General features: G+C 41.8%; 1 protein-coding gene across 3 annotated transcripts in view; it reads right to left on the minus strand.

The window, feature by feature from the left end:
• Positions 1 to 12,774, minus strand: part of Pcdh10 (protocadherin 10) — a 58,037-nt gene extending 45,263 nt beyond the window's left edge. For all 3 annotated transcript variants that reach the window (XM_059265146.1, XM_059265145.1, XM_059265144.1), the window contains exons 1-3: positions 9,313 to 12,774; positions 7,719 to 7,777; positions 7,106 to 7,212 (exon numbers count right to left, since the gene is read on the minus strand). In XM_059265146.1, coding sequence (XP_059121129.1) covers positions 7,106 to 7,212; positions 7,719 to 7,777; positions 9,313 to 11,943 — 2,797 coding nt within the window. In that variant the 5' untranslated portion in view covers positions 11,944 to 12,774. The remainder of the gene's footprint in view (positions 1 to 7,105; positions 7,213 to 7,718; positions 7,778 to 9,312) is intronic.
• Between the last annotated feature and the right edge of the window lie 8,426 nt (positions 12,775 to 21,200).

Genomic DNA, 21,200 nt, shown 5'->3' on the forward strand with positions numbered 1-21,200 from the left:
TCATGTGTGCAGATGTACATGTAACTATTTGTGTATGCATGTACAAATAGGAGAGGTCATTCCTCAGATGCCACCCACTTTTTTTGTTTTGTTTTGAGATAGAGTCCCTGTCGCTGACATAGACCTTGCTAAGTAAACTGTGCTGTCTGGCCAGTGAGCACTAAGATTCTGCCTGTCTCCCCTTCCCAACACTGGGATTGCAAGTGCATGCCACCACACCCAACCCAGGTCTTGGTACTTGGGTACTTGAACTCTCATCCTTAGGCTTCAAAGGCAAGCATTTGATTGACTCAGTTATCTCACTAGTTCAAGAATATTTCAGAGCTGTGGAATAATATTTTTTTGTTTTTGTTTTTGTTTTTGAGACAGGGTTTCTCTGTGTAGTTTTGGTGCCTGTCCTGGATCTCGCTCTGTAGACCAGGCTGGCCTTGAACTCACAGAGATCCATCTGACTCAGCCTCCCGAGTGCTGGAATTAAAGGCGTGCGCCACCACAGCGCGGCACTAATATTTTTGTTTCCTTTCTCTGATTTTTGAGACAGGGATTTGCTATACAGCCCAAGCTGACCTAGACATCTCTAAACAGCTAGACTAGCTTGAAACTCTTAATTGTCCTGCCTTAGACTCCCAAATACAGTCAACTCTCACCATGCCCAACCTGATACTCACTTGGTGTAGAGCACAACACAGAAAAAAATATAAACAAAAATATCACTCCAATGCTTTTTTAAACATGCTAGTATATTTAACTGAATGTTTTGAATATTGGTAAACCTTTCTAAGGTTTTAAAATTATATCCATTTTCTTATTTGTGTGTGTCTGTGTGTATACATACTATGACACATGTGTGGTCAGGTCACAACTTGCATGGGTGGTTTCTCTCCTTCCACTATGTGGTTACTAGGGATGACACTCAGTTCATCGGGATGAGTTGCAAGGACCTTTCCCCACGGAGCCATCTGGTAAGTACAATTTTGATTCATTTCAAATAACTAAAGCATGATTAATTTATATCATAAGGTCTTTCAAACGTATGAAAAGCTGGGACTTTTAAATTAACATAGAATATTTAATGAGTATACTTGACTCTTAATTGCACAAATATCTAGAAATCTCAAGCTCTCAAAGGAAGTTTTAATGTTTCAACAGATGTTCTGTGCTGCACACTGATTTAAATGGTAGTGTACTTGAAAATATTTGTAAAAGAGAATACATATTTCAAAATAATGAAACTTATAGAATTTCTGCATTTTCTTTTAGAATTAAAGGTCATTAACTACAAAAAAATACTTTTTGAGGAAACAACACCAAGTTAATTACCATGTGTTAACCCCACTAAATGATAACTTTTCATTTTAAACAAATCTATGTATAATACTAAGTCCATCTTTGATTATAATATCCAATTGATAATTTTCATGCACAAGCCTGAAAGTGAATTACTATTGGGTAATTTCCTGAGGAGTTTAAATACTGAAGCTGGAATTACAGAATCTGACTAGGAACAGAATAGAAATCCTGGAGATGTTTCACTACACTCTAGACAAATCCTATTTCTGCAAGAAGTTATACATGCTAAAAGAGAAAGAGAACATCCCTGATACACATTCATATGGTGCATAGGCAGCAAGCCAGGCACAAGACTTCTATCTGGATCCACTGGTAGTTTAATTTTTCCTATTTTATTTAGTCATGAGAGGAAAAAGGCTCTTACACAATATCATCACAGCTCTTGTGTATCACATAAGTCAAATTTAAGAAAAAAAAAGATAATGTGTAATTATTTTTAAAAAACATTTTGATAATAATTTTCAAGAATTCTGGATCTTTAAGATAAAAATATTAATGTAGAATTGTCATATTCAAACATGGAAAGATAAATACTAATGACAGATTTTCCAGTTAATAACATTTTTCTTCATATGATTGATGCATATCATTGTAAGGCAAATTCGGCCAAACATATGAAAGTCCAGCCATTCATAAGTTTTTATGTGTTCATGTATAAGTATTCATTGTAATTCAGATTACTATCATCTTGTTAGTAAAGCAATGTGCCCGTGTTAAGATAGTTCTTGATGTTACCAGACGATATTTGGTAGAAATTAGTTTATATTTAACTATATATTTAATTACATATTTAATTGTACAGGTTTTTTATCTTGCAAACTTGACAATTTTTTCTATATTTCCTAATTAATTTTTCTATATCTCATAAGATTGGTTAAAATTTCCTTACACTATACAAAAACGTTATATGGATTGAGAAAGGATAAAAAGCATCAAAGAATGCTATTTAAAAAATTAAGGAACCCTGAAAGCTTAGTACAGAGTCATTTGACAAAAGAGAAAATTGGTAAGCAAGGTTTTAAACAAATTTATGGACCTATGGAGTGGAACTTTCTTGACAATGTTATATATCATTGTATATAACTGGAATGGAAGGTGAGGTCTCTCAAATAGGGCCTGAGTATTTCACCAGTTTTGTCAATAAAATGAGGGGATATATTTCTCATGAGGAAAAATCAGTTATAGAAATGAAAATGAAAACCACAGCATAATCAATAAACTTCAAATAAGGAACAGAGAAATTAATAGAAAATAGAATTTTTTTTTCTATTTGTCGTTTAGATAAATAGTTTGAGAATGAAATAAATGTATCCCATTATGGGTCCTCACGCAGGGGAGTTGTGAGATGACTAACAATGTTCTTTTATCATTCGTCATTAGTCACATTGACTGTGTAACTTTTAATTACCAAATACATAGGAAAGCCTTTCACTTTTTTGTGAAAACGTGGACACATCAATGACGGGGATGCCAATTCCATTCCCTGTGACGCAATTCAGAACATCCACTTTGTTTGGACAAGTTCCTATGGCTCAAATTGAAGGCTCAAGATTTAATAAGTTTAACTCATTTTCTCTTTCAAATGCATTCATGATTAAACCTATGTCATGTGTAGAGACAAATTTTTGAAGTTTTGATACATCTACGAAATGTCTTAAGATGTGTAATTTTACTTGCAATCATTATTTCCAGTCATTTCTTTCCGATCCTCAGGAATAAGTTATTCTGCAGTTTTACAGCTGAAATGAAAGACTGGTTGTTTTACAAAGACAGACTCAGATAAACTTTAAGATGCATGTATGTATATTTTAGACAATAGCCATAGGTGATTCTCTGAGAAATGTTATGATTAAGAAAGAAGTGTATCCAATTTGTGTTCGTTTCTGATAGTAGATAATACTTTTTTCTAATCAAAACTTCAGTAAGTATGATAAAACAAATGTAAAGAAAACAAACTTCATTTGAAAAAATTTCCAGCCATCCTTCAAATATCCAAAAGTACTTCATAGACATTAACTACAGTTATAAAGTAGATGTAATTTTTTAAGTCTATGCCAGGGTCAAATACATCTCATTACTCATTAACATATGAAAATACACATCAAAATTCTATCCCTTCCTGTCACCTTTCAAACTGTTTATAGTTTTCTCCATTTTCTCTCAATATTTTCTCCTCCCTATTTTCCCAGTTATTAGCATCCTCACATCATCAGACTGTATCTCATAGGTTCCCCAGAAACCCAAACAAGTTTTTGTAAACAACCAGAGTGAATTCCCTGTATTTATAAGTCAACATCTGAAATTAAGAAAAATATATTTATAGTTCATGAAAACTAAGAATTCTTTGGCAATTGTTGTAGCTGTCCAATGGATCCATGTAGTACATAATATATTTTACTTGTTATCTTTTAAACAACTGGTAGTTCTAGTTATTTTATTTTTAAATTTATATCTAATAGTTACCATATGATGAATAAATACGTTAAATTCTTTTAACAAAATATTGTAAGACAAAGCTGGCAATTTTTAGTTGTTGTAAGTGACTAAATCATCTAAAATTCTCCCTTTCAATATATCTTTTGAAAGAGAAAGGCATTAAAATAAATTCACAACTTGTAGCATTTTCATAGCATAGTCATTTAATAAAGACTTATTTCTTACAACTAAATGGATTTCTTTAAATATACTTCAATAATGTTAATAATGTTTAAAATCACATAACCTAGATGCTATATCCTTATTCTAAGATAGAAAAATAAATCTTTTAGCATACTGACTTGCTTTATTAATCTACTTTTTAGCCCCTTGGCTGTAGTTAATCAGTTTTCCCTCTTGTGGTAGCTTATGCAAGCCTTCACCACACCTGCCTGGACCTCTGCCATATCTAACTGATACATCAATAGTGCACTGAAAATAATGGAAAGCACCTTGACAAGGCTATAGAAAGCTTGTACTACGGAGCAGTGGTCAAGCCCAGGAATATTGTGCATGGAGCCAGGTGCAGTGGCCAACTGAGAAAGCTCATGTGACTCTCTGCAGCTGCCTTCATGTCGGCAGCCTTTCTGTAAAGAAGGCTTGAGGCTGCTGGAGGGTTAGAAAGCAGAAGAGCAGGAAGGAGAAAAATAAAGAACAAAACAGGAAATAATAGATAGAAGTCATGGGAAAATAAATAAGTATAAAGTAAGGTTAACAGAAAAATGAAGAGGCAAAGCAAAAGTTAGTGAATTTGAACAGGTAAAACAGTAAGCTACATTGTGCGCTGGCAAGACACACAAGCTAAAAGAGAGAATTCAGGATTTTTAATCTTTTTACTTTTATTCTGATCATTTTAAATTTTCTCCTAACATGCTTAGTGAGATTTGCTTAATTTCCTAATTTTGCAAATTTGGAAGATCAACATACGTTGCCTTTACCAAGAAATAAATCACATTTTTGGAGCAAACTTCACTTCTGATATATTCCTGCTACTTGCTGAGAGGTTTATAACACAAAACAGTAGTATGAACTGAAAATCATCACTTAGTAACAGGCATTTTAATTTTATGCATTCAGATTTTTACATTTAAAACACTCAGAATACTTTTTACTATAAATTAAGCATATGACAACTGATCAATTTAACATGAAGGTGCAATTACATTTCACTGTAAGTGCTTTCTTCCAACTGCAAAACAGCAATTATTGTGCCCAGTTTATTGTGTCTGCCCTGTAACCACTGCGCTGCATAAATGGAGTGGTGATTCTAGAACACTGCTACACATTTAACAACTTAGATATGGGGGCAAATAGTTCAGCACTTTGATGATGAAAACTAGAAACTGTCTTGCCTATTTAAAACCTACTGCAGAACACATTTTTGCATTTTAATGGTCCTTAAAAGGACCTGAAATCCCAAATTTTTTGAAAGAATCATTAACAAAATGGCAACAGTGTGTGAAATAAAATAGTTCCCATGAAGACATGGTAACAGGAATATCTAACAAATTTAGTCTTCCTTGAGAAGGTTTCTCCATTTCTCTCTCTTTGCATTGGTTGTTAGGCTCATTATGTACGTCTAAGTGACTAGATTAAAATGCTCACAGAGACTGGGGTGCTACTTAAAGAAAAAGAAAGAAAAACACAAAAGGGAGTGGGTGGGAAAGAAATAAAATGCACGTAAAGTAACATGTAGCGGCTTTGTTTTTCTTGTGTTGAACGTTTTGTTGGGGGAAAAAAGGGCCTGGATTAAATTAGAAACTTGGGGAAAATATAAATGAATAATTTTAAATATACAGTTTTTAAATGATAATAATAAATCATATGCCACATATAGGGCAAAAATGAAAGGGACTTTGTACTCACATATAAACTGCTGGCAAGGTCTGGTTTGTTGTCAGGATCCCAGACACTAAATAGATGCTCTGTTCACTTAGCGTGAAGGCCCGCAAGGGGCAGGGACCTCCGGGGATTCTTGGCAGTTCTCAAGTCTCATTAGGTCTGCATATTAATGACTTGAAGCAATATAAAGAGACCCTTGAGCAGCCTTTTTTTCCTTTCCTCTTGCCCGGGTTTCCCAAGACTAAGCAGCCACAGACAGAGCCCACATTAGCCAACTGAGAGGCTTGTAGCAACCACGGCTGCCAGGTCCTACTGGGTGTGCATTGCCCTTTGACACAGTGCCTCAGCACCATTCCCAGGGCTACCAAGTGTTTTAAGGAATGAATACTCTCTAGGACTAATATTACCTTCAAAATAAGGAACTCCATCACTTTATAGAATAAAATCGAGGTCAAGTATCTAGAGAGCTAAGTGTCTCCCAGCGGTAGCCCAGTGATGGACATTTTTCAGATGTTTTGGGAATTTCTCAGGCTTTTCATTTTTTCATGTGTCAAATAAACATAGAATTAGGAAGAAAGAGAATTCAGGAAATATCTTTCATGGGTAAAATCCAAATGGAAGTAGGGGAAAGCAAACGATTTTATGAAATTATTTTTTAAGATACATAATTTATTTCTTATGAATTCTTTTAGTATTAGTAATTAGTATTATAATATCTTACATATCACTAAAGGTCAAACTCATATAGAAAAATCTGAAATAAAATTCAATTTAAAAGTTATACTGTATTAAACTGCCACCTGTAACCATTAGCTACCCCAAAGGTTAACCCATATAGACAAATGCTTGTGTTCAAAATGTAATACTTGTCAAAATACAAAGAGATCACAGATGCTTGGAAAATACTAATTACCAAATGTTTATTACTAATGTTCTGAATCCCAGAGACCCAGGATTGAACACTAGACTTTCAACCTATTTGTGACATTTCTTCTCAGGTTATTATATTCGGTATGTAAAATACATTTCTCTAGAAGGCATAGAGGTTTGGATTCTAGGGCCCAGTCACGCGTTTATTTTCTCTTTCCCTCGTGAAACTCAGTAAGTTAATTGATCTCAGTTACCTCCTCCATAAATAAGCCTAATAATACCCTAACTGTTTGAAGACAGGGAACCAGACCAGATGAGAGATATGTGGATACCTCTATGTGACTTAAATCCGTTAAAGAACATTGCATAGGGAAGGAATTCTTCATAGTTGCAAGTAATTCCTACTCAGCACTCCAAAGGGAAGTAACACTTTTCATAATCTTATTTTGAGCATACAGTGAAGTGACCAATAGAAGACAGACCATTACCTAAGCCATCATCTTTCAGAGATGCATTTAAATAAACAGCTGTATAATGGGCATTTAGATTGCTGTTTGATCACACTTACCAGCTGACTGGCCACGATTGGTGACGTCATGATCACTGTCTCCCTGTTCACTGTCTCCATGACCACTGTCCTTAGAGCTTACTATATCAGCTTCCTGGAACGCAGAACTAGAAACACAAAAGGGAAAAATGTTAGAATGATAGAAAAAAAAAAAAAGAGGTAAAGAAACACAGAAAACATTCTTCTGCCACCACATGGTCACAGATGTGTGCTGCAGACTCATGGAATTCTTATGTACCTCCATTTCCACATGAAGCTCATTTTTTCCACTTAAATCTGGGAGACTTCACAGGCAATTGAATCATCAAACATGTGAAGTTTGGACATTATTCTATGACTGGAGCTAAGTACATGTCTATGACATGTTCATACAATATATATGAACACATGGAAAAGTAACAGAAACTGGAAAAATATTTTATAATTTTATATAAATAAAACATTGTATAGCCAACAGCACACAGACAAACAAATTATATACAGGACTTCTGCCCTGCCCTAGTTTAAAATCTTTATACGTTGTGTCTTTTAACACAAAACAACACACCACCTCCTACTTTTACTAGGTAGGAAACTGTTTACACACCAAGCTGAGGATTGCAAGAGTTCATACCTGTTAACTCGGCGAGGTCTGTCAACTAGATAGCTGAGCTCTGCTCGCTGGTGTTTATTCTAGGAAAAAAATAAATAAATAAAGAGCACCAAAATTCAGAGGGCACAACGGTCATTTTCCTTTTGAGAATAAGAACTGCATTGGATTTAAGCACTGGTGGACATTTTGATGAATTTTCAGGCTTTCCTAAGACCACAGAGTGGTGACTGCTGGGTAGGAGCAGGAGAAATGTGTAGAGACATATGAATCTCGATTTCTTTAATTCAGCTGTGAAGGTTTAAACAGGAAAAAGAAAACTTGCTGGCCCACAGGAAATGTGTCTTACTTCAAAGGGAGAATGCAAACAACCGTATAGCTAGGCTTAATAAACTGTTGTGTCTACCACAGAGTTACCCTAATTGAGTTCTGTGTCTTGTCCTGCCACAGCCTCCAGAGTGTTTAAGTGCATACTGATGGACACAAGAAAAACAGCGCGCTCAATAAGCAAAAGTTTGGATATTTTCTCGAATTATTTTGTTGTTTATTTTCAAAAGGTACTTAAGTTACAAATGAGCTGTACAAATATTCATGAAAGTCAGTGAGTTATATGTGAGATTCAAAGCAAGGAGATGCCAAGAAAGACTGTCATAATCCTGCCCCCACCTTCCCCTCAGGAAGGCCTCTGCAAACTCCACACAGCCCACACCTCTCAGTCCAAACTTTGTTTTACATGGTTCTCCCCGGTCGGTCCCCACCCTCCAACTTTTCCACTATGTCTCTGCCTTTTAAAAGGAAATTAGAATTGACAAGCCAAGTTCTTTGATGAAGAAAGCCAACAGTGGGCGATTCCTCAAAACAAAAACAAAAACAAAAACCAATGGCAAGAAGGTAAATAGTACTGAAACGATATATTTAAGAGACTTGTTCAAGCTTTCAGTTGGTTTACTCTTACAAGGTTCAGTGCCAAAGGGACTTCATTCAAATTCACACTGTGTGGGCCTTCGGCTTCAAGAGTTGTGTAAAGCTGTCCAGAACAGAATTGAAGACTTTTTTTTTTTTTTTTCAGAGAAGGAACTGGTCACTAAAACATGCAATCCAATTTAGTCAATCATATAGTGTTAAACAATCTATAGCTCACTTGTACACGCGACTGAAAGCAGTGATAAACAAACCAAAATTGAACCAACTTTATTAAAGCCTGGGACAGATGCAAAGAGAAAAAGACCCTTGTCCGTGATAGGAAGCCCCTCCCCCACCCCTCCTTCTCTCTTCAAGCTTTTTCTCTTCTGGCCCCCACAGGTTGCAAAGAAGGCAGGACTTTAAATATGGGAGAGGGGGGAGGAAGCGCCAAGGTGTCAAAGAAGCAAAGCGGGGGGGGGGGGGGGGGGATGAAAATAAAAGCAAAGGGGTGGAGCGCAGTCAGGAAAAACACGGAAGTTAGGTTACACTTCACGAGGTGAGAAAAGGTGACCCCATACCCTCGCCTTCCCACACCCATACAAACCAGCTAACACCCTAAAAATACACAGTGCACGGGAAGAGATACAGGGCCAGGCTAGAGGAGGCTTTCTGATGGAGGAGATGAGAGATGGTGGTTCTTTCGCTTCAGCCTTACCTCGTTGGACAAAATGCTTCCGTTGGAAATGATGTCTGGTTGCTGGTCGCTGTACCCGGTGACGATGGCTCCGCAGGGATTGTGCTCAGCGTCTGTACTCCGGGAAGGGCTGCAGGGCTTCAGGAACATCAGGTCGGTCTTGGCCGACTCCGGAGTGAGGCAAACCTGATAGCAATAGTTCTGGTTGTGATGGTGGGAGCCGAAGCTCCCGGACTCTTCCACCGGCACCTGGGCTGGGTTGCTAGGGACGTTGGCGCTCTGCACCAACATGATATCTGACTTGCTGAGTTTCTTCTTGCGCGCCCGGGCTTGGCGGCCGCAGCAGGTGGAGCCCCCGCTGCCACAGCAGCAGCAGCAGAGGCAGCAATCGCTCGCTAGACAAGTATAGATGTTGAGTTTTTTCTCCTTTTGACAGCGCACGGCCAACACGATCATGGCCAGCAGAAAGATGAAGGACACTGAGCCCAGCGCGATGATGAGGATGAGTGTGAGGTCCAGTGAAGTTTCCCCGCTGCCGGAGCGGCTGGGGCGCTGGTGCTCCCCTGGCCCTCCGCCTCCTCCCCCGCCCCCGCCCTGGGGCTCCACCGCTCCATCCACCAGCTGAACAACCAGGGTGGCTGTGGAGGACAGGGGTGGCTGCCCGTGGTCGCGCACCTCGATCACCAGCTCGTAAGGCCGCTGGGGGTCGCGCTTGGCTGGGACCCGGCGCGCTGTGCGGAGCTCTCCGGTGCGCCAGTCCAGGCGGAATAGGTTCATTTCGTTGCCCCGCACTATGCTGTAGGTGAGCCTGGCGTTCTCGCCGTCGTCTGCGTCCACTGCGGCCACGCGAGTAAGCAGGTAGCCCGGCTCTGCAGAGCGCGGTAGCACCTCGCGGGCTGGAGTCCCGTTGCGCCCCGGCAGGGGCGCCACGATGGCGGGGGCGTTGTCATTCTGATCTACAATCAGGATGTTGACCGTGGCGTTGCCTGCCAGCGCCTGGGGGCTGCCGGCGTCCCGGGCTTCCACTTGAAAGCTGAAGTCCTTGATCTGCTCATAGTCGAAGGATCTCAGGGCGTACAAGTAGCCGTTGTCTGAGTTGATGGACACGTAGGTGAAGACGCTCATGCCCTGGATCTGGCACTCGAGGATAGAGTAGGTTAATTTGGCATTGGCCCCTTCGTCGCGGTCCGTGGCGCTCACCGCGTAAATGTAGGCTCCCGGCACGTTGTTTTCTGTCACATACACGTCGTAGACCGGCTGGCTGAAGCGCGGCGCATTGTCGTTCACATCTGACACTTGAACCTGGATCGACTTACTGGTGGAGAGTGCAGGTTCGCCCCGGTCGCGGGCCACCACTGTGAGGGTGTAGGAGTCCCCAGCCTCTCGGTCCAAAGGGGCTTCGGTCACGATAGTGTAGTAATTCTTGAAAGAAGACTTGAGGCGGAACGGCACGTCTCCCAGCAGCTCGCACTGCACCTGCCCATTCTCCTCTGAGTCTCGATCGGTCACGCTGAACAGAGCCACCACGGTGCCAGGGGCCGCACCCTCGCTCACTGCCTCTTTCACGGTGCTGAAGCTGATCTCTGGTGCGTTGTCGTTGGCATCCAGGACTCTCACTAGCACCTTGCAGTGTGCAGGCACAGCATTGGGACCCAAATCCTTGGCTTGGACATAGACCTGGTACACTGGGCTCTCTTCATAGTCCAGCTCGCCGCTCACCTCCAGCCGGCCGGTGCGAGGCGACAGTCCAAACAGCTCTCGAGCCCTGGGCGAAATGTGACTGCTAAATGAGTACACGACCTCGCCGTTCTGGCCTTCATCAGGGTCGGTGGCATTGAGCTGGATCACTAGGGTGCCAGGGGGTGAATTCTCTGGTAGGGACACAGTGTAGACGGGTTGGTCGAACGCCGGCACATTGTCGTTGGAGTCGAGTACTCGGATGGTGAGCAAGGCCGTGCCAGTGCGCTGCTGCTGGGGGGGCAGGCCGGCTCCCCCACCGCCTCCCCCTCCTTCCCCTCCTCCTCCCCCTCCTCCCCCGTCCACCGCGGTCAGCACGTAGCGGTGCACCGCTTGCTGTTCTCGGTCCAGTGGCTTCTCCAGCACCAGCTCGGCGAATCGGTTGCCATCTCCTTGGGTCTGCACGTCTAGAGAGAAGTAGCTATTCGGGGTTATCTCATAGTCTCTCAATGAGTTGGTTCCCACGTCTGGGTCGAAGGCGCTCTCCAAGGGAAAGCGGGTGCCTGGCGTGGCGCTCTCTGAGATCTCCACTGTCAGGTCCGGCTCCGGGAAGGAGGGAGGGTTGTCATTGATGTCCAGCACTTCGATCTCCACTCGGAACAGCTCCAGCGGATTCTCCAGGAAGACCTCTAGGTGCAGGACACAAGAGGGGCTCTGCTTGCAGATCTGCTCGCGGTCGATCTTTTCGTTTACATACAGAACCCCGGTCTCCAGATTGAGGTCCAAGTAAGGGGTCCGTGAGTTGGCCACAGTCTGAAACCTGCGAGCTGAAAGTTTTGTAATGTCCAAGCCCAGATCTTCCGCGATATTCCCCACGAAAGTGCCATGTTCCTGCTCCTCCTGCACTGTATAATGAAGCTGGGAAAAGACTCCGTCCACCATCCAGAGCAAGGCAAAGAATAACAGCACAATCATCTCCAAAGGAAAGGAAGCCGCTCCCCCGTAGCCAGTTAGCCACCCGATTACCTCCCCCACCACCAAAAGAAATAATAATCTCAAAAATATAAATAAAATAGTGTGCTACGTTGGGGGCTTCTGTGGCTGTCTTAAAATTTTTATTCCTTTTACTTCATTTTAGAGCTTCCCCAAATCCAGCCTCATTTTTCAATCTTAACGCAGAAAGGGTGACAGATGTCCCCTCTGCTCAGATGTAATCTTCCCACTGACCAATTAATAAAATAACGATAATACAATAGTCAGCCTCCTTTATTCCGACAGTCTTGGCGCAACGCGGCGCTGGCAAATCCCAAGGAGGAAATTTCGATATTTCAAGACTGTCCTAGGTTTGTCTTCTTCCTGATAGGAGGAGAACGTGGAGGAGGAAGAAGAGGAGGAGGAGGACGATGAAGAGGAAGAGAAGGAAGAAGAGATGCTGCCGGCACCGCTGAACATGCCTCTTGATGTCAATGGCTTGCAAACGCGAGCGGGCTCAGAGACAGCGAGAGAATTTGGTGCCGGAAAAACACGGGGCCGTTCTGCAGCATAAAACTTTCATTCTCTTCATTTCTCCAGGTGGACGTTCCTCTTGACATTTTCTCCCCTCTTTGGCTCTATTTGCATTTCTTGGCTTTCACAGTCTTGTCTGTGTCCTCAACCCAACCGTCCCTTGCTTTGCTGTAAACACAGCGAGCGGTTTCTTTTCTGTTGTTTCCTTCCCAAGCCTCTCCCCTCTAACCTGCCTCTTTTCCTTTCAGTCCATCCTGCCTCCTGCTTCAGCCCCAGAGCCTGTGATCTCGGCTGGCAGTTTCTGAGCTCCGAGCGCTCGGCTTCTCTGTTTTTGCGCAGCGCCCTCATTCTGCCAACCAATCGCCGAGGAGCACCACCCACCGAGCGACCGCTCATTGGCAGAAGTGTCCGTCAAGTATTCACGTCACGAGGCAGCCCGGAGGGGCGGGGCAGAACTCTCGCCTTGGCTGCCGGAGTGAGTGTGAGTGTGAGAGCGAGAACAGCCCGCAGGTCCCGAGGCGCTTGCAAGGGGACTCTGCCGCGGAAAGTTCCCAGTCCCCAGCCGCAGGTAATGGGCAGGGAATAAGAGAGGTTCCCCTGTTTGCATCAGCAAATACGAAAACATAACAGCAACAGCTGCGGTAGCCTCTCCAAGGAGCGGGGTTTCCAGTGACGCTAACATTCTTTTTCCTTTAAGGTGTTTTCCCTGCTGCTGATGGTGGAAAGAAATCACCAAGAACGGGGGAAAGTTGCCCTGGGGCCGTAGTCAGCCGGGGTTGCCTAATGAAGGGACTCTGGCTGAGATGCGCGCGGACAATTTAAATGCGGACAGAAAATGGCATGTGTCAATCAGAGCAGGAGGGTCCGTAGGGGATGTGTGGGGAGGCTAGAAGAGGCTGAAATGGAAGTGTGGAGGTGAATTCCCCCCCCTTCCCCCGTAAAGCGGAGGGATTCAGACTGAGGGACGTGGGGTGACAGCTCCTATAGACGGGTAGATGGTTGAACATCTACCCACCTAATGTCTACCCACAACATGCTTATCTAGTAGATTAACTCGTTTGGGGACATGTCTTCGGACTATGAGTACCCTAGTGGAGGACTGGGGGGCTTCTTTGTAGCTTTTGCATTGGAGCCCGGCATCGTCAAACCCCACTCTTGGGCACCGGTGCCAGCACCACCCATTGCTGCGAGGCGCTTGCAATATCCCTGCGCCTTGCCTGGCCTCGCGCCAGGCAGCGGTGGGGAGCGCGGGCTTTTATTTTATTTGCCTGGTTTCTATTTCAATTTTTAATTTTTCTTTTACAATTGGCGATCCATCCCCGCCTCCATACTAGAGAGGGTGCGGAGGGTCCATGGCCAGGCTGGGGACAGCTCTCTGGAGAATGACCGCGGGGTGGCCGCGAGGGCGGGAGGGGCGGTGAGCCGTGCAGCGGTGCACAGGCACAGGGGAATAAAGTGTGCACCGCTGCGGGAATCCACAGACACGTTTGCAATTCCTGGTGCTGGCCCTGGCTCTCCGAGGCCTGGCGCTCAGCTCGGTGCGAGTCCCTGGGGAGCAGCCCCAGGATTCTGAGCGACGCGCTTGACTAGCCGCGGGTGCCCACTCCCGAGGTGCATCCACTCACCCAGGTCTCCTGAAGTTTCAAGGCGGCGCAAACCAACTCTCGGGTGCTGGAGAGTGCGTTTAATGCCTATTCTCCAAGGATAAATATCGAAGTATATGTTTTAATACTAATCAATGTGCTGTCACAAGGTTGTTTGTTTTCCGGTCCAGCCCCTTAAGTCAAAGACTAGAATGAAACCCTAGAGGCTTCCTGGTAATGAATGACCCAAGAGTAACGCCACTGGAACCTGAGGGAAGGTTCCTTGTCCACCCCTAAGGTATGTTACATTGCCTTTGAGCAAGGAAATAGGAATGCGCGTCGCCACGCGTGATTGACACGGAGGAATGCTCGGAGCAGTCCGGAGAGTCCGTGTCTAACAGCCTGTTCCCCTAGCCCTAGGGGCTCTTGCTGAGTGATGGGTTCTACCTTTAAGCGGGTAGCTGGAAAAGGAGCCAGCAAACATGGCTAAGCCTTTTGCAGCTGCAGTGAATTGACCATTCGCCAAAACCAAGCTCAAACCGCTGCAGTTTAAAATGATTTTAGCGTCACGTCTGCGGCGGAGAACGGAACGGCAGAGCAGAAAAAAGGACCTGTGGATCAATGAAAAGGGGCTCGTAGTGTATCCGAATATTAATACACTGTGGCCATCTGTGCTTCCCGCCCCTCCTCCTTCCTTCTGATCTATAGCTTTAAAATGAATTTTTTTCTCGCTCTCAAGCTGACTCATCAGGAACCTAGAGCCCTGTTTAAAAAAATTAAAACACGACGGTAATGTTTTAATGTGTTTATTTGTACTAACGGAACACTTGTGTGTGTGCATGTTTACGTGTGAGGGACGTGCCGCGGAATGACAGTGCAGAAGCAATGTGCTGGGGGAGCGGGTTTGCGTCTCGGAAAGGAGCTTGAAGTTTGAGCTGACTTAGGGCGTTTGTACAAAGCCAGCGAGCTTTCCGAGCTGGAGATGAGAACGTGGAGAGATGGCCAGATTTCCCTGTAAATAATCAGTGCATCCACTGTAACACTTGAGCTGCTTTTTTTTTTTTCTTTCTTTCTTTTTTTTTTTTTCCTTTTGGTGGCAGCTGTGTTTGAATGGGGACCTTCTCCAGAAACGTGGGTTACAGGCGTCTCCTAGCGGCGAAAGTAGCATAAGGCAAGCGAGATAATTTTGTCCTGGAGCCCGCCTTCGCCTTCGGTAAGGCTTGCCTGTTGGGGGCTCTGCTGGATTTTGCAGGTCACAGAGGCTGGAGTCCTGGCCAGCAACTCAAAGCCAGACTCCTCCACAGGTCTGGCCTCACTGACTTTTAGTCTCTGAGGAGCCAGCCTCTGCACCATAGGGGTGACAATAGAGTCTTCGTAGCCAAATAAAAGCGATCAAGGGTCTCTGCTTTCCCTGAGAAAACTCTATCCAAGGAGACTGCAAGAGCCGTGTGTTCACATCCAACATTTGCAGGTGGGCATTATAGTAAGGTCTTTGAAAGAAACCAGTATTGCGATCCTGAACTCGAAAATGGTACTTAAAAATTTCCTTTCAAAAGTGCCTTTTGAGCCTAACATGTATGTTTCTGTCTTAGTACTAACAAAGCAGATACCTTCCCCCTCTACCGTTCAGGATTTTTTTTTCCCTACCCTACTTTGTCCCAGTATCTAATGAAGCACAATTATCGACACAGAAATCTGGGGGAGGGGGTGGCTTCTTTGGAGTACAGAGCAGTATGTGTACTTTGTCCCTGGACTCTGCTTTACTGATGTGTTGTGGGAAAAGCAAGCATGTGCATGCAATCTTGCAATCTTCCTCCCCTGGCCTCTGTACCCAAGGCGTGCCAGCTGTCTGTGCCACAAAAAAAACTGCATGTAAGGATGGGGGGGGTGGTTAATAATCATTTGGAAATAGATTATAAAAATAATGTTTCATGAAAATCCTAGTTTATATGTGAATGTGGTAAAACACACACACACACACACACACACACACACACACACACACACACACAGCAGAAATAAGAGGGCACCAAGGATCTCCAAGAGTATTGTAACTAAACAATAGGGTTGCTTTCTTGTCTACTGCCTCTTGCTGGAGAGGGCAAGAGAGGCAGGTTTGTTAACTAGCTTTTAGATAAATGAGTGTTTGCTGTGATTTGATATGACTCCAAAGCAATCTGTTTTAAAATCCTCTTTTCATTGTGCTGTACTCAGAACTTTGAGAGAAAAATCTGAGGTTTTTGTCATTTTGTAAGAATTGGAAGGAATGGTTTTAAATGCACCAACAAGGGTGGTTTTAAAATGTTAGATAGCGCCAGGATTGAGCTGGGTGGTTCCTTGCATGTGCCACTCCTAAGAAGTTCAACCCGCAGTATAAATGCCAAGGATCTGGTGTAGCTGCGCGTTTTAGTGATAACTAAGAAAGAGTTTCTTATGCAGTAGCTTTACACAACTTAAGGGAAGGCAGGCAAGTCTTCAGGGCTAAGCTCACAGACAAAAGGATAGTTCCATTTACTTGTAGTAAAGGGTGGATGTGGATTAGAGTTTTGGAAATGATTGGTATTGTATGCTACTAGAGGTGTTTGAGTGATTAGCAACCATGAGGCTTTGAACCCAACAGAGAACAAATCAGTTGGTCCTTATTCTTGGGAATGGAGAATGCTGGATATTCCACTAAGTTCTACTGTCTTGATACTCAAATGCACATCTGTTTAACCTGGTAAGCACTGGTGTGGTTTCACATTGCAGCATCTTTCCATTCATCCAACAGGGCCAGTATTTTGTTAAACGCTAAACAGTGAATTAAAAGCAATGGATGGGCTGATGCAGGCTTCTAATGCAAAATGACAAATTGCACTTAAGCAATACATGAGCAAGAAAATGATTTATGGATTTCTACAATGGTCTGAGCAAATGAAAGCAACATGAATTATACATCCTAATGCTCTAGATATCATTTTCTAATAATACCTTTTCAGTTCAGATACTATACCTTCTTTACTATAAAGGAAATTGATCAGGGATATTTTTAAATTAGGCAATGGATTTTGATAGTGATGCCAAATACACATAGAGGTGTATAATTTCTTTTGGATTTGGAATGGGGGAGTAATGAACACCAAACCAACAATTTTCCAGATCCTTACACATTGTTTTCAGAGGAAGTGAACAGCCTTTTGAACATTTATGCTGTCCTTCCATCTTTCAAAAGGCAAAGCAACAGCTCTGACTTAGAATGGCAGTTTTTCATTGCCGCATGACCCCATTTCTGAAAAATCAGAATTTATTTCCTCACCTCACCCCTTTCTCTCATTGTACTGGATATTGAAAAGTCTGATTTCTAAATGTCTCTTGGCCTCTCCATATTCTTTTTAATCCTATCTTTTTTATACTAAAAGAAATTTATTTAGTGTTTTGAGATTCATGTGAGCTAATGAAATGGTCATTCAGCTTAGTAGTGTGTGTGTGTGTGTGTGTGTGTGTGTGTGTGTGTGTGTGTGTGTCAGGGCCTCTTTGTGAACAAAACACTTCTCATGAGGTGCCTCAAATTACCTTAGGAATCAGACAAACTATATGGCACTAGTATTTTGAGCTTGAAAAATGAAAGTATTTAGTTACATCTCAGTTGTGATGAAGATTACTTGCAGCATTTTCATTTAACTGTTTGTAATTTAGAGTGGGTCTTTCTTGGTGGTGTATACCATTGTCAGTGAAGTAACCTCTGCTGGGTTGCATACTTAACCAAAGGGAACTGCTAATCACCCAGAGGCCTCAAAAGTCATATTACTAAGCTTCATCTTAATTATCTAGTATCATTAAAGAAGGAAGAAGAAGAAAAAGAAGAAAGAAAAAGAAACTAAAAAAAATCCCCACTGAATCCCAGTTTCTGCCTTTGACAACATTAATAACCACTCTTACTAAAAGATTACTGAAATCAATGATGTGATTAGGATTGTAAATAAGAGCTACAAGACATCAGATTTTAAAAGCCAGCTGCTCCACTAACAGGGAGATGTGTGGATTTTACTGATGGGACCCAGAGGCAGAAAATGAAGCTTCAAACACTAGGGTCGATACAGAACAATTTCAAAAATTAATTGCAAGTCTTGATTAAGTTTATATGAGCAAGAGAGAAATTCAGAAAGAGGCCCCCTCTCTCTCCTCCCTAATGGCATGACTTCTTATTTGACACAGATAGAAAGCCGACCCAGTCCTAGCTTTTGCTAAGGAAGTATAAATTGTTTTCTTAGGGGAAGCCCCTTGGTCTTATCAATAGAGAATGAGATGACTCGAATTGTGATTGAGGTTACAAGTCATATAACTCTGTCCTTAATCACTTGAAAATAATCTTAGAGACAGGCACCATGGAAATAATATCCAAAGTGGCTTTAGAATTGTATTAATAATTATAATTACAACAATAAATTTACGACACACAGTAAAATGAATACTTCAATAAAAAGTATTACTCTGTTTCACTGACTTGTTAGTAGAACTCATAATACCAGGAGACTTGTTTTCTGTGCTGTCCTTTCTAAATGGGTTAGTAATGTAGTATATTCTTCAATGCTTTATTCCACTGCAGTTTTGTATGTATTTAGATGAGCGTAACTAATGGTTTTAAACTACATGCAAAGTTTTGTGTTCTGATATTTGCTCCCCAGACTCTGGAGCTATATGCATCCCCATCTTTTAGACAAGGCTCTAGATCTTATGTTAAGCAACTCATGAGACTACCATTCAAGTCCAAGTCTTCCAATATTCATGTTCAGGTTCATTTTACTATCACATGATGTTGGAAATTTATTGATATTTGAGGCATGATCTCACTTTGTTGCCCTGACTGGCCTGGAACTCATTAAGTAGAGGAGGCTACACTCAAACTCTTCCTGTCTCTGCCTTCTGAGTGCTGGGATCAAAGGCAAGTGCCATGATATTTCCAAAGCCCATCTGTGTGGGTGAACTTAATGGAGAAAAGAAAAAGAAGTGATTGGATTTAGTTATGCAAACATTCATGTCTTGAACCGATGTCAGTTCTAATCCTACTCAAGTCAAAACAGTTAGTACATCACTGAATTTACTCATGAGGAATTCAAGGAGTTTTTTCTGTTTTGTCTTTTCTTTTAAATTTTATCACTGAATCAAACTTGAACATATTTTCTTAAAGAGAAAGGGATTATAAGCAGTCACCTTCTTTTTGTGAGTTATATCTGCCATGGAAATCATAGATTTTAATGAAGAAGCATGGAATTGCTAAAGCAAACATGTTCAAAAGGAAGCCATCTCTGGCACATCTGTTATTAGAAATTACCAGGTTGACCAACGACCTTGGAAGCATTTTTTGTTCTCTCAGTTCACCAGAGGTTAAAACCAAAGGAAAACAAGAGATTCACAAGCTTTAAACAGTGCAAATACTATTGTTAATTTTGAATACATTTGTGAACTAGTCTTTAACTTAAAAATGAAAATGCATTTTGTTAAGAAACATTCATGCTTTATTTTACAGTAATTTCCTCAATTGTGCTTTGAAAATTTTTTACTCTGAAAAATCTGAAAATTATTTATTTGAAAATTTCAAAATTTTGCAGGAAAATAAAATGAAGCAACCTCAAATTTGGAAAAAAAAGCAATCAAAGGAAGACAGTTTTGACGATACAGTCATAGTATGTGGCATTTCTAGTTATTTTCTTTGTATGAACTAACAAGAATAAAGTACCATGTTTCCTTTAGAATTATATTCAGTAATTCAGACCATAAACAACATGGGTTCTTGACTCAGTAATGCATCTTCTCAGTTCTGATGACCTCTCAGCTGTGGCAGGAGATGATGTGGCACATTACAAAGACCCGAGCCTCAGGAATTGAAACAAGTTAGGCATAGTCCCTTGCTTCTTCAAATGCTTGCATTTTACCAAACTACTTAACTCTTTTGAAGTCCTTTCAAAATATCTTTCCTTCCAAATTCCTATGAAAATGTGATGCTATATTAACCTTGATGTGAGGTTTAATCTGAAATGACTCCTGTAAAGTACTTGTAAAGGCCCACAGAAGAGAGCCAATACATTTTATTAGCACATAATAACACATGTTTTAAATTGAGTAGCCCACTTACTGATATTTACTGTGAAAAATTGTCATTGATTTTTCCAAGGTTTTATTTCTCTAACAGAAACTATTCACTAAAAAGGCACAAAAACTGTTTTACATTGTGCACATTTCACAGGAAATTATAATATGATTTTGAAAACTGCATGCAAAGAGATGAAGAAGTGTATGCTAATTAAATATAAGCTTCAAACCATGAAAATCAATTAGAAGCTTTTCCAACATCATATTGCTGTGTTTTATATTTATATTGCTTTCCTCTGGGAAAAATAAAATTCTCCTTAAGTTTAAATTTAGACAATGAAGCTGATAGAATATGCATTAAAATATTTGTTTTGAAAGGGAAACAGTTAATTATTGAATTAAAGTATTTTATTTTACTCATATTTGTTGACATTTTAGTATTACAGTACTATACTGCTGTTTAATATTCATTTATTTTTCTAATTCCTTTGCTGACCAGTACTTAAAATTGTCAAAATTAAAAACAAATTGGTCGCCGGGCGGTGGTGGCGCACGCCTTTAATCCCAGCACTCGGGAGGCAGAGCCAGGTGGATCTCTGTGAGTTCGAGGCCAGCCTGGTCTCCAAAAGCGAGTTCCAGGAAAGGCGCAAAGCTACACAGAGAAACCCTGTCTCGAAAAACCAAAAAGAAAAAAAACAAAACAAAACAAAACAAATTGGTCAAAAAAAGAATCTGATAAAATCTAAGTTCAAAAAGAGGCCTATTTCTCTGCTTCAAAATGCCGATGCCTTTGGCTTTTTTTTTTTTTTTTTGGCATTGCCTTACCATTTTCTGGATGCTACTGAACATATTAGCATGTTTAACTGCACCATACAACCAGAGAAACAAAGACTCAAAATATGCACTGAAGCAGGGTTTCTCTGTGTAGCTTTGCGCCTTTCCTGGATCTCGCTCTGTAGACCAGGCTGGCCCTGGATCTCACAAAGATCCTCCTGGCCCTGCCTCCCGAGTGCTGGGATTAAAGGCCTGTGCCACCACCACCCGGCCGAGTTGGGGAGTATTAATGAGAAAAAA

Source organism: Peromyscus eremicus, chromosome 6 (genome assembly GCF_949786415.1).
Source record: "Peromyscus eremicus chromosome 6, PerEre_H2_v1, whole genome shotgun sequence".
In the NCBI taxonomy this organism is placed as follows: domain Eukaryota; kingdom Metazoa; phylum Chordata; class Mammalia; order Rodentia; family Cricetidae; genus Peromyscus; species Peromyscus eremicus.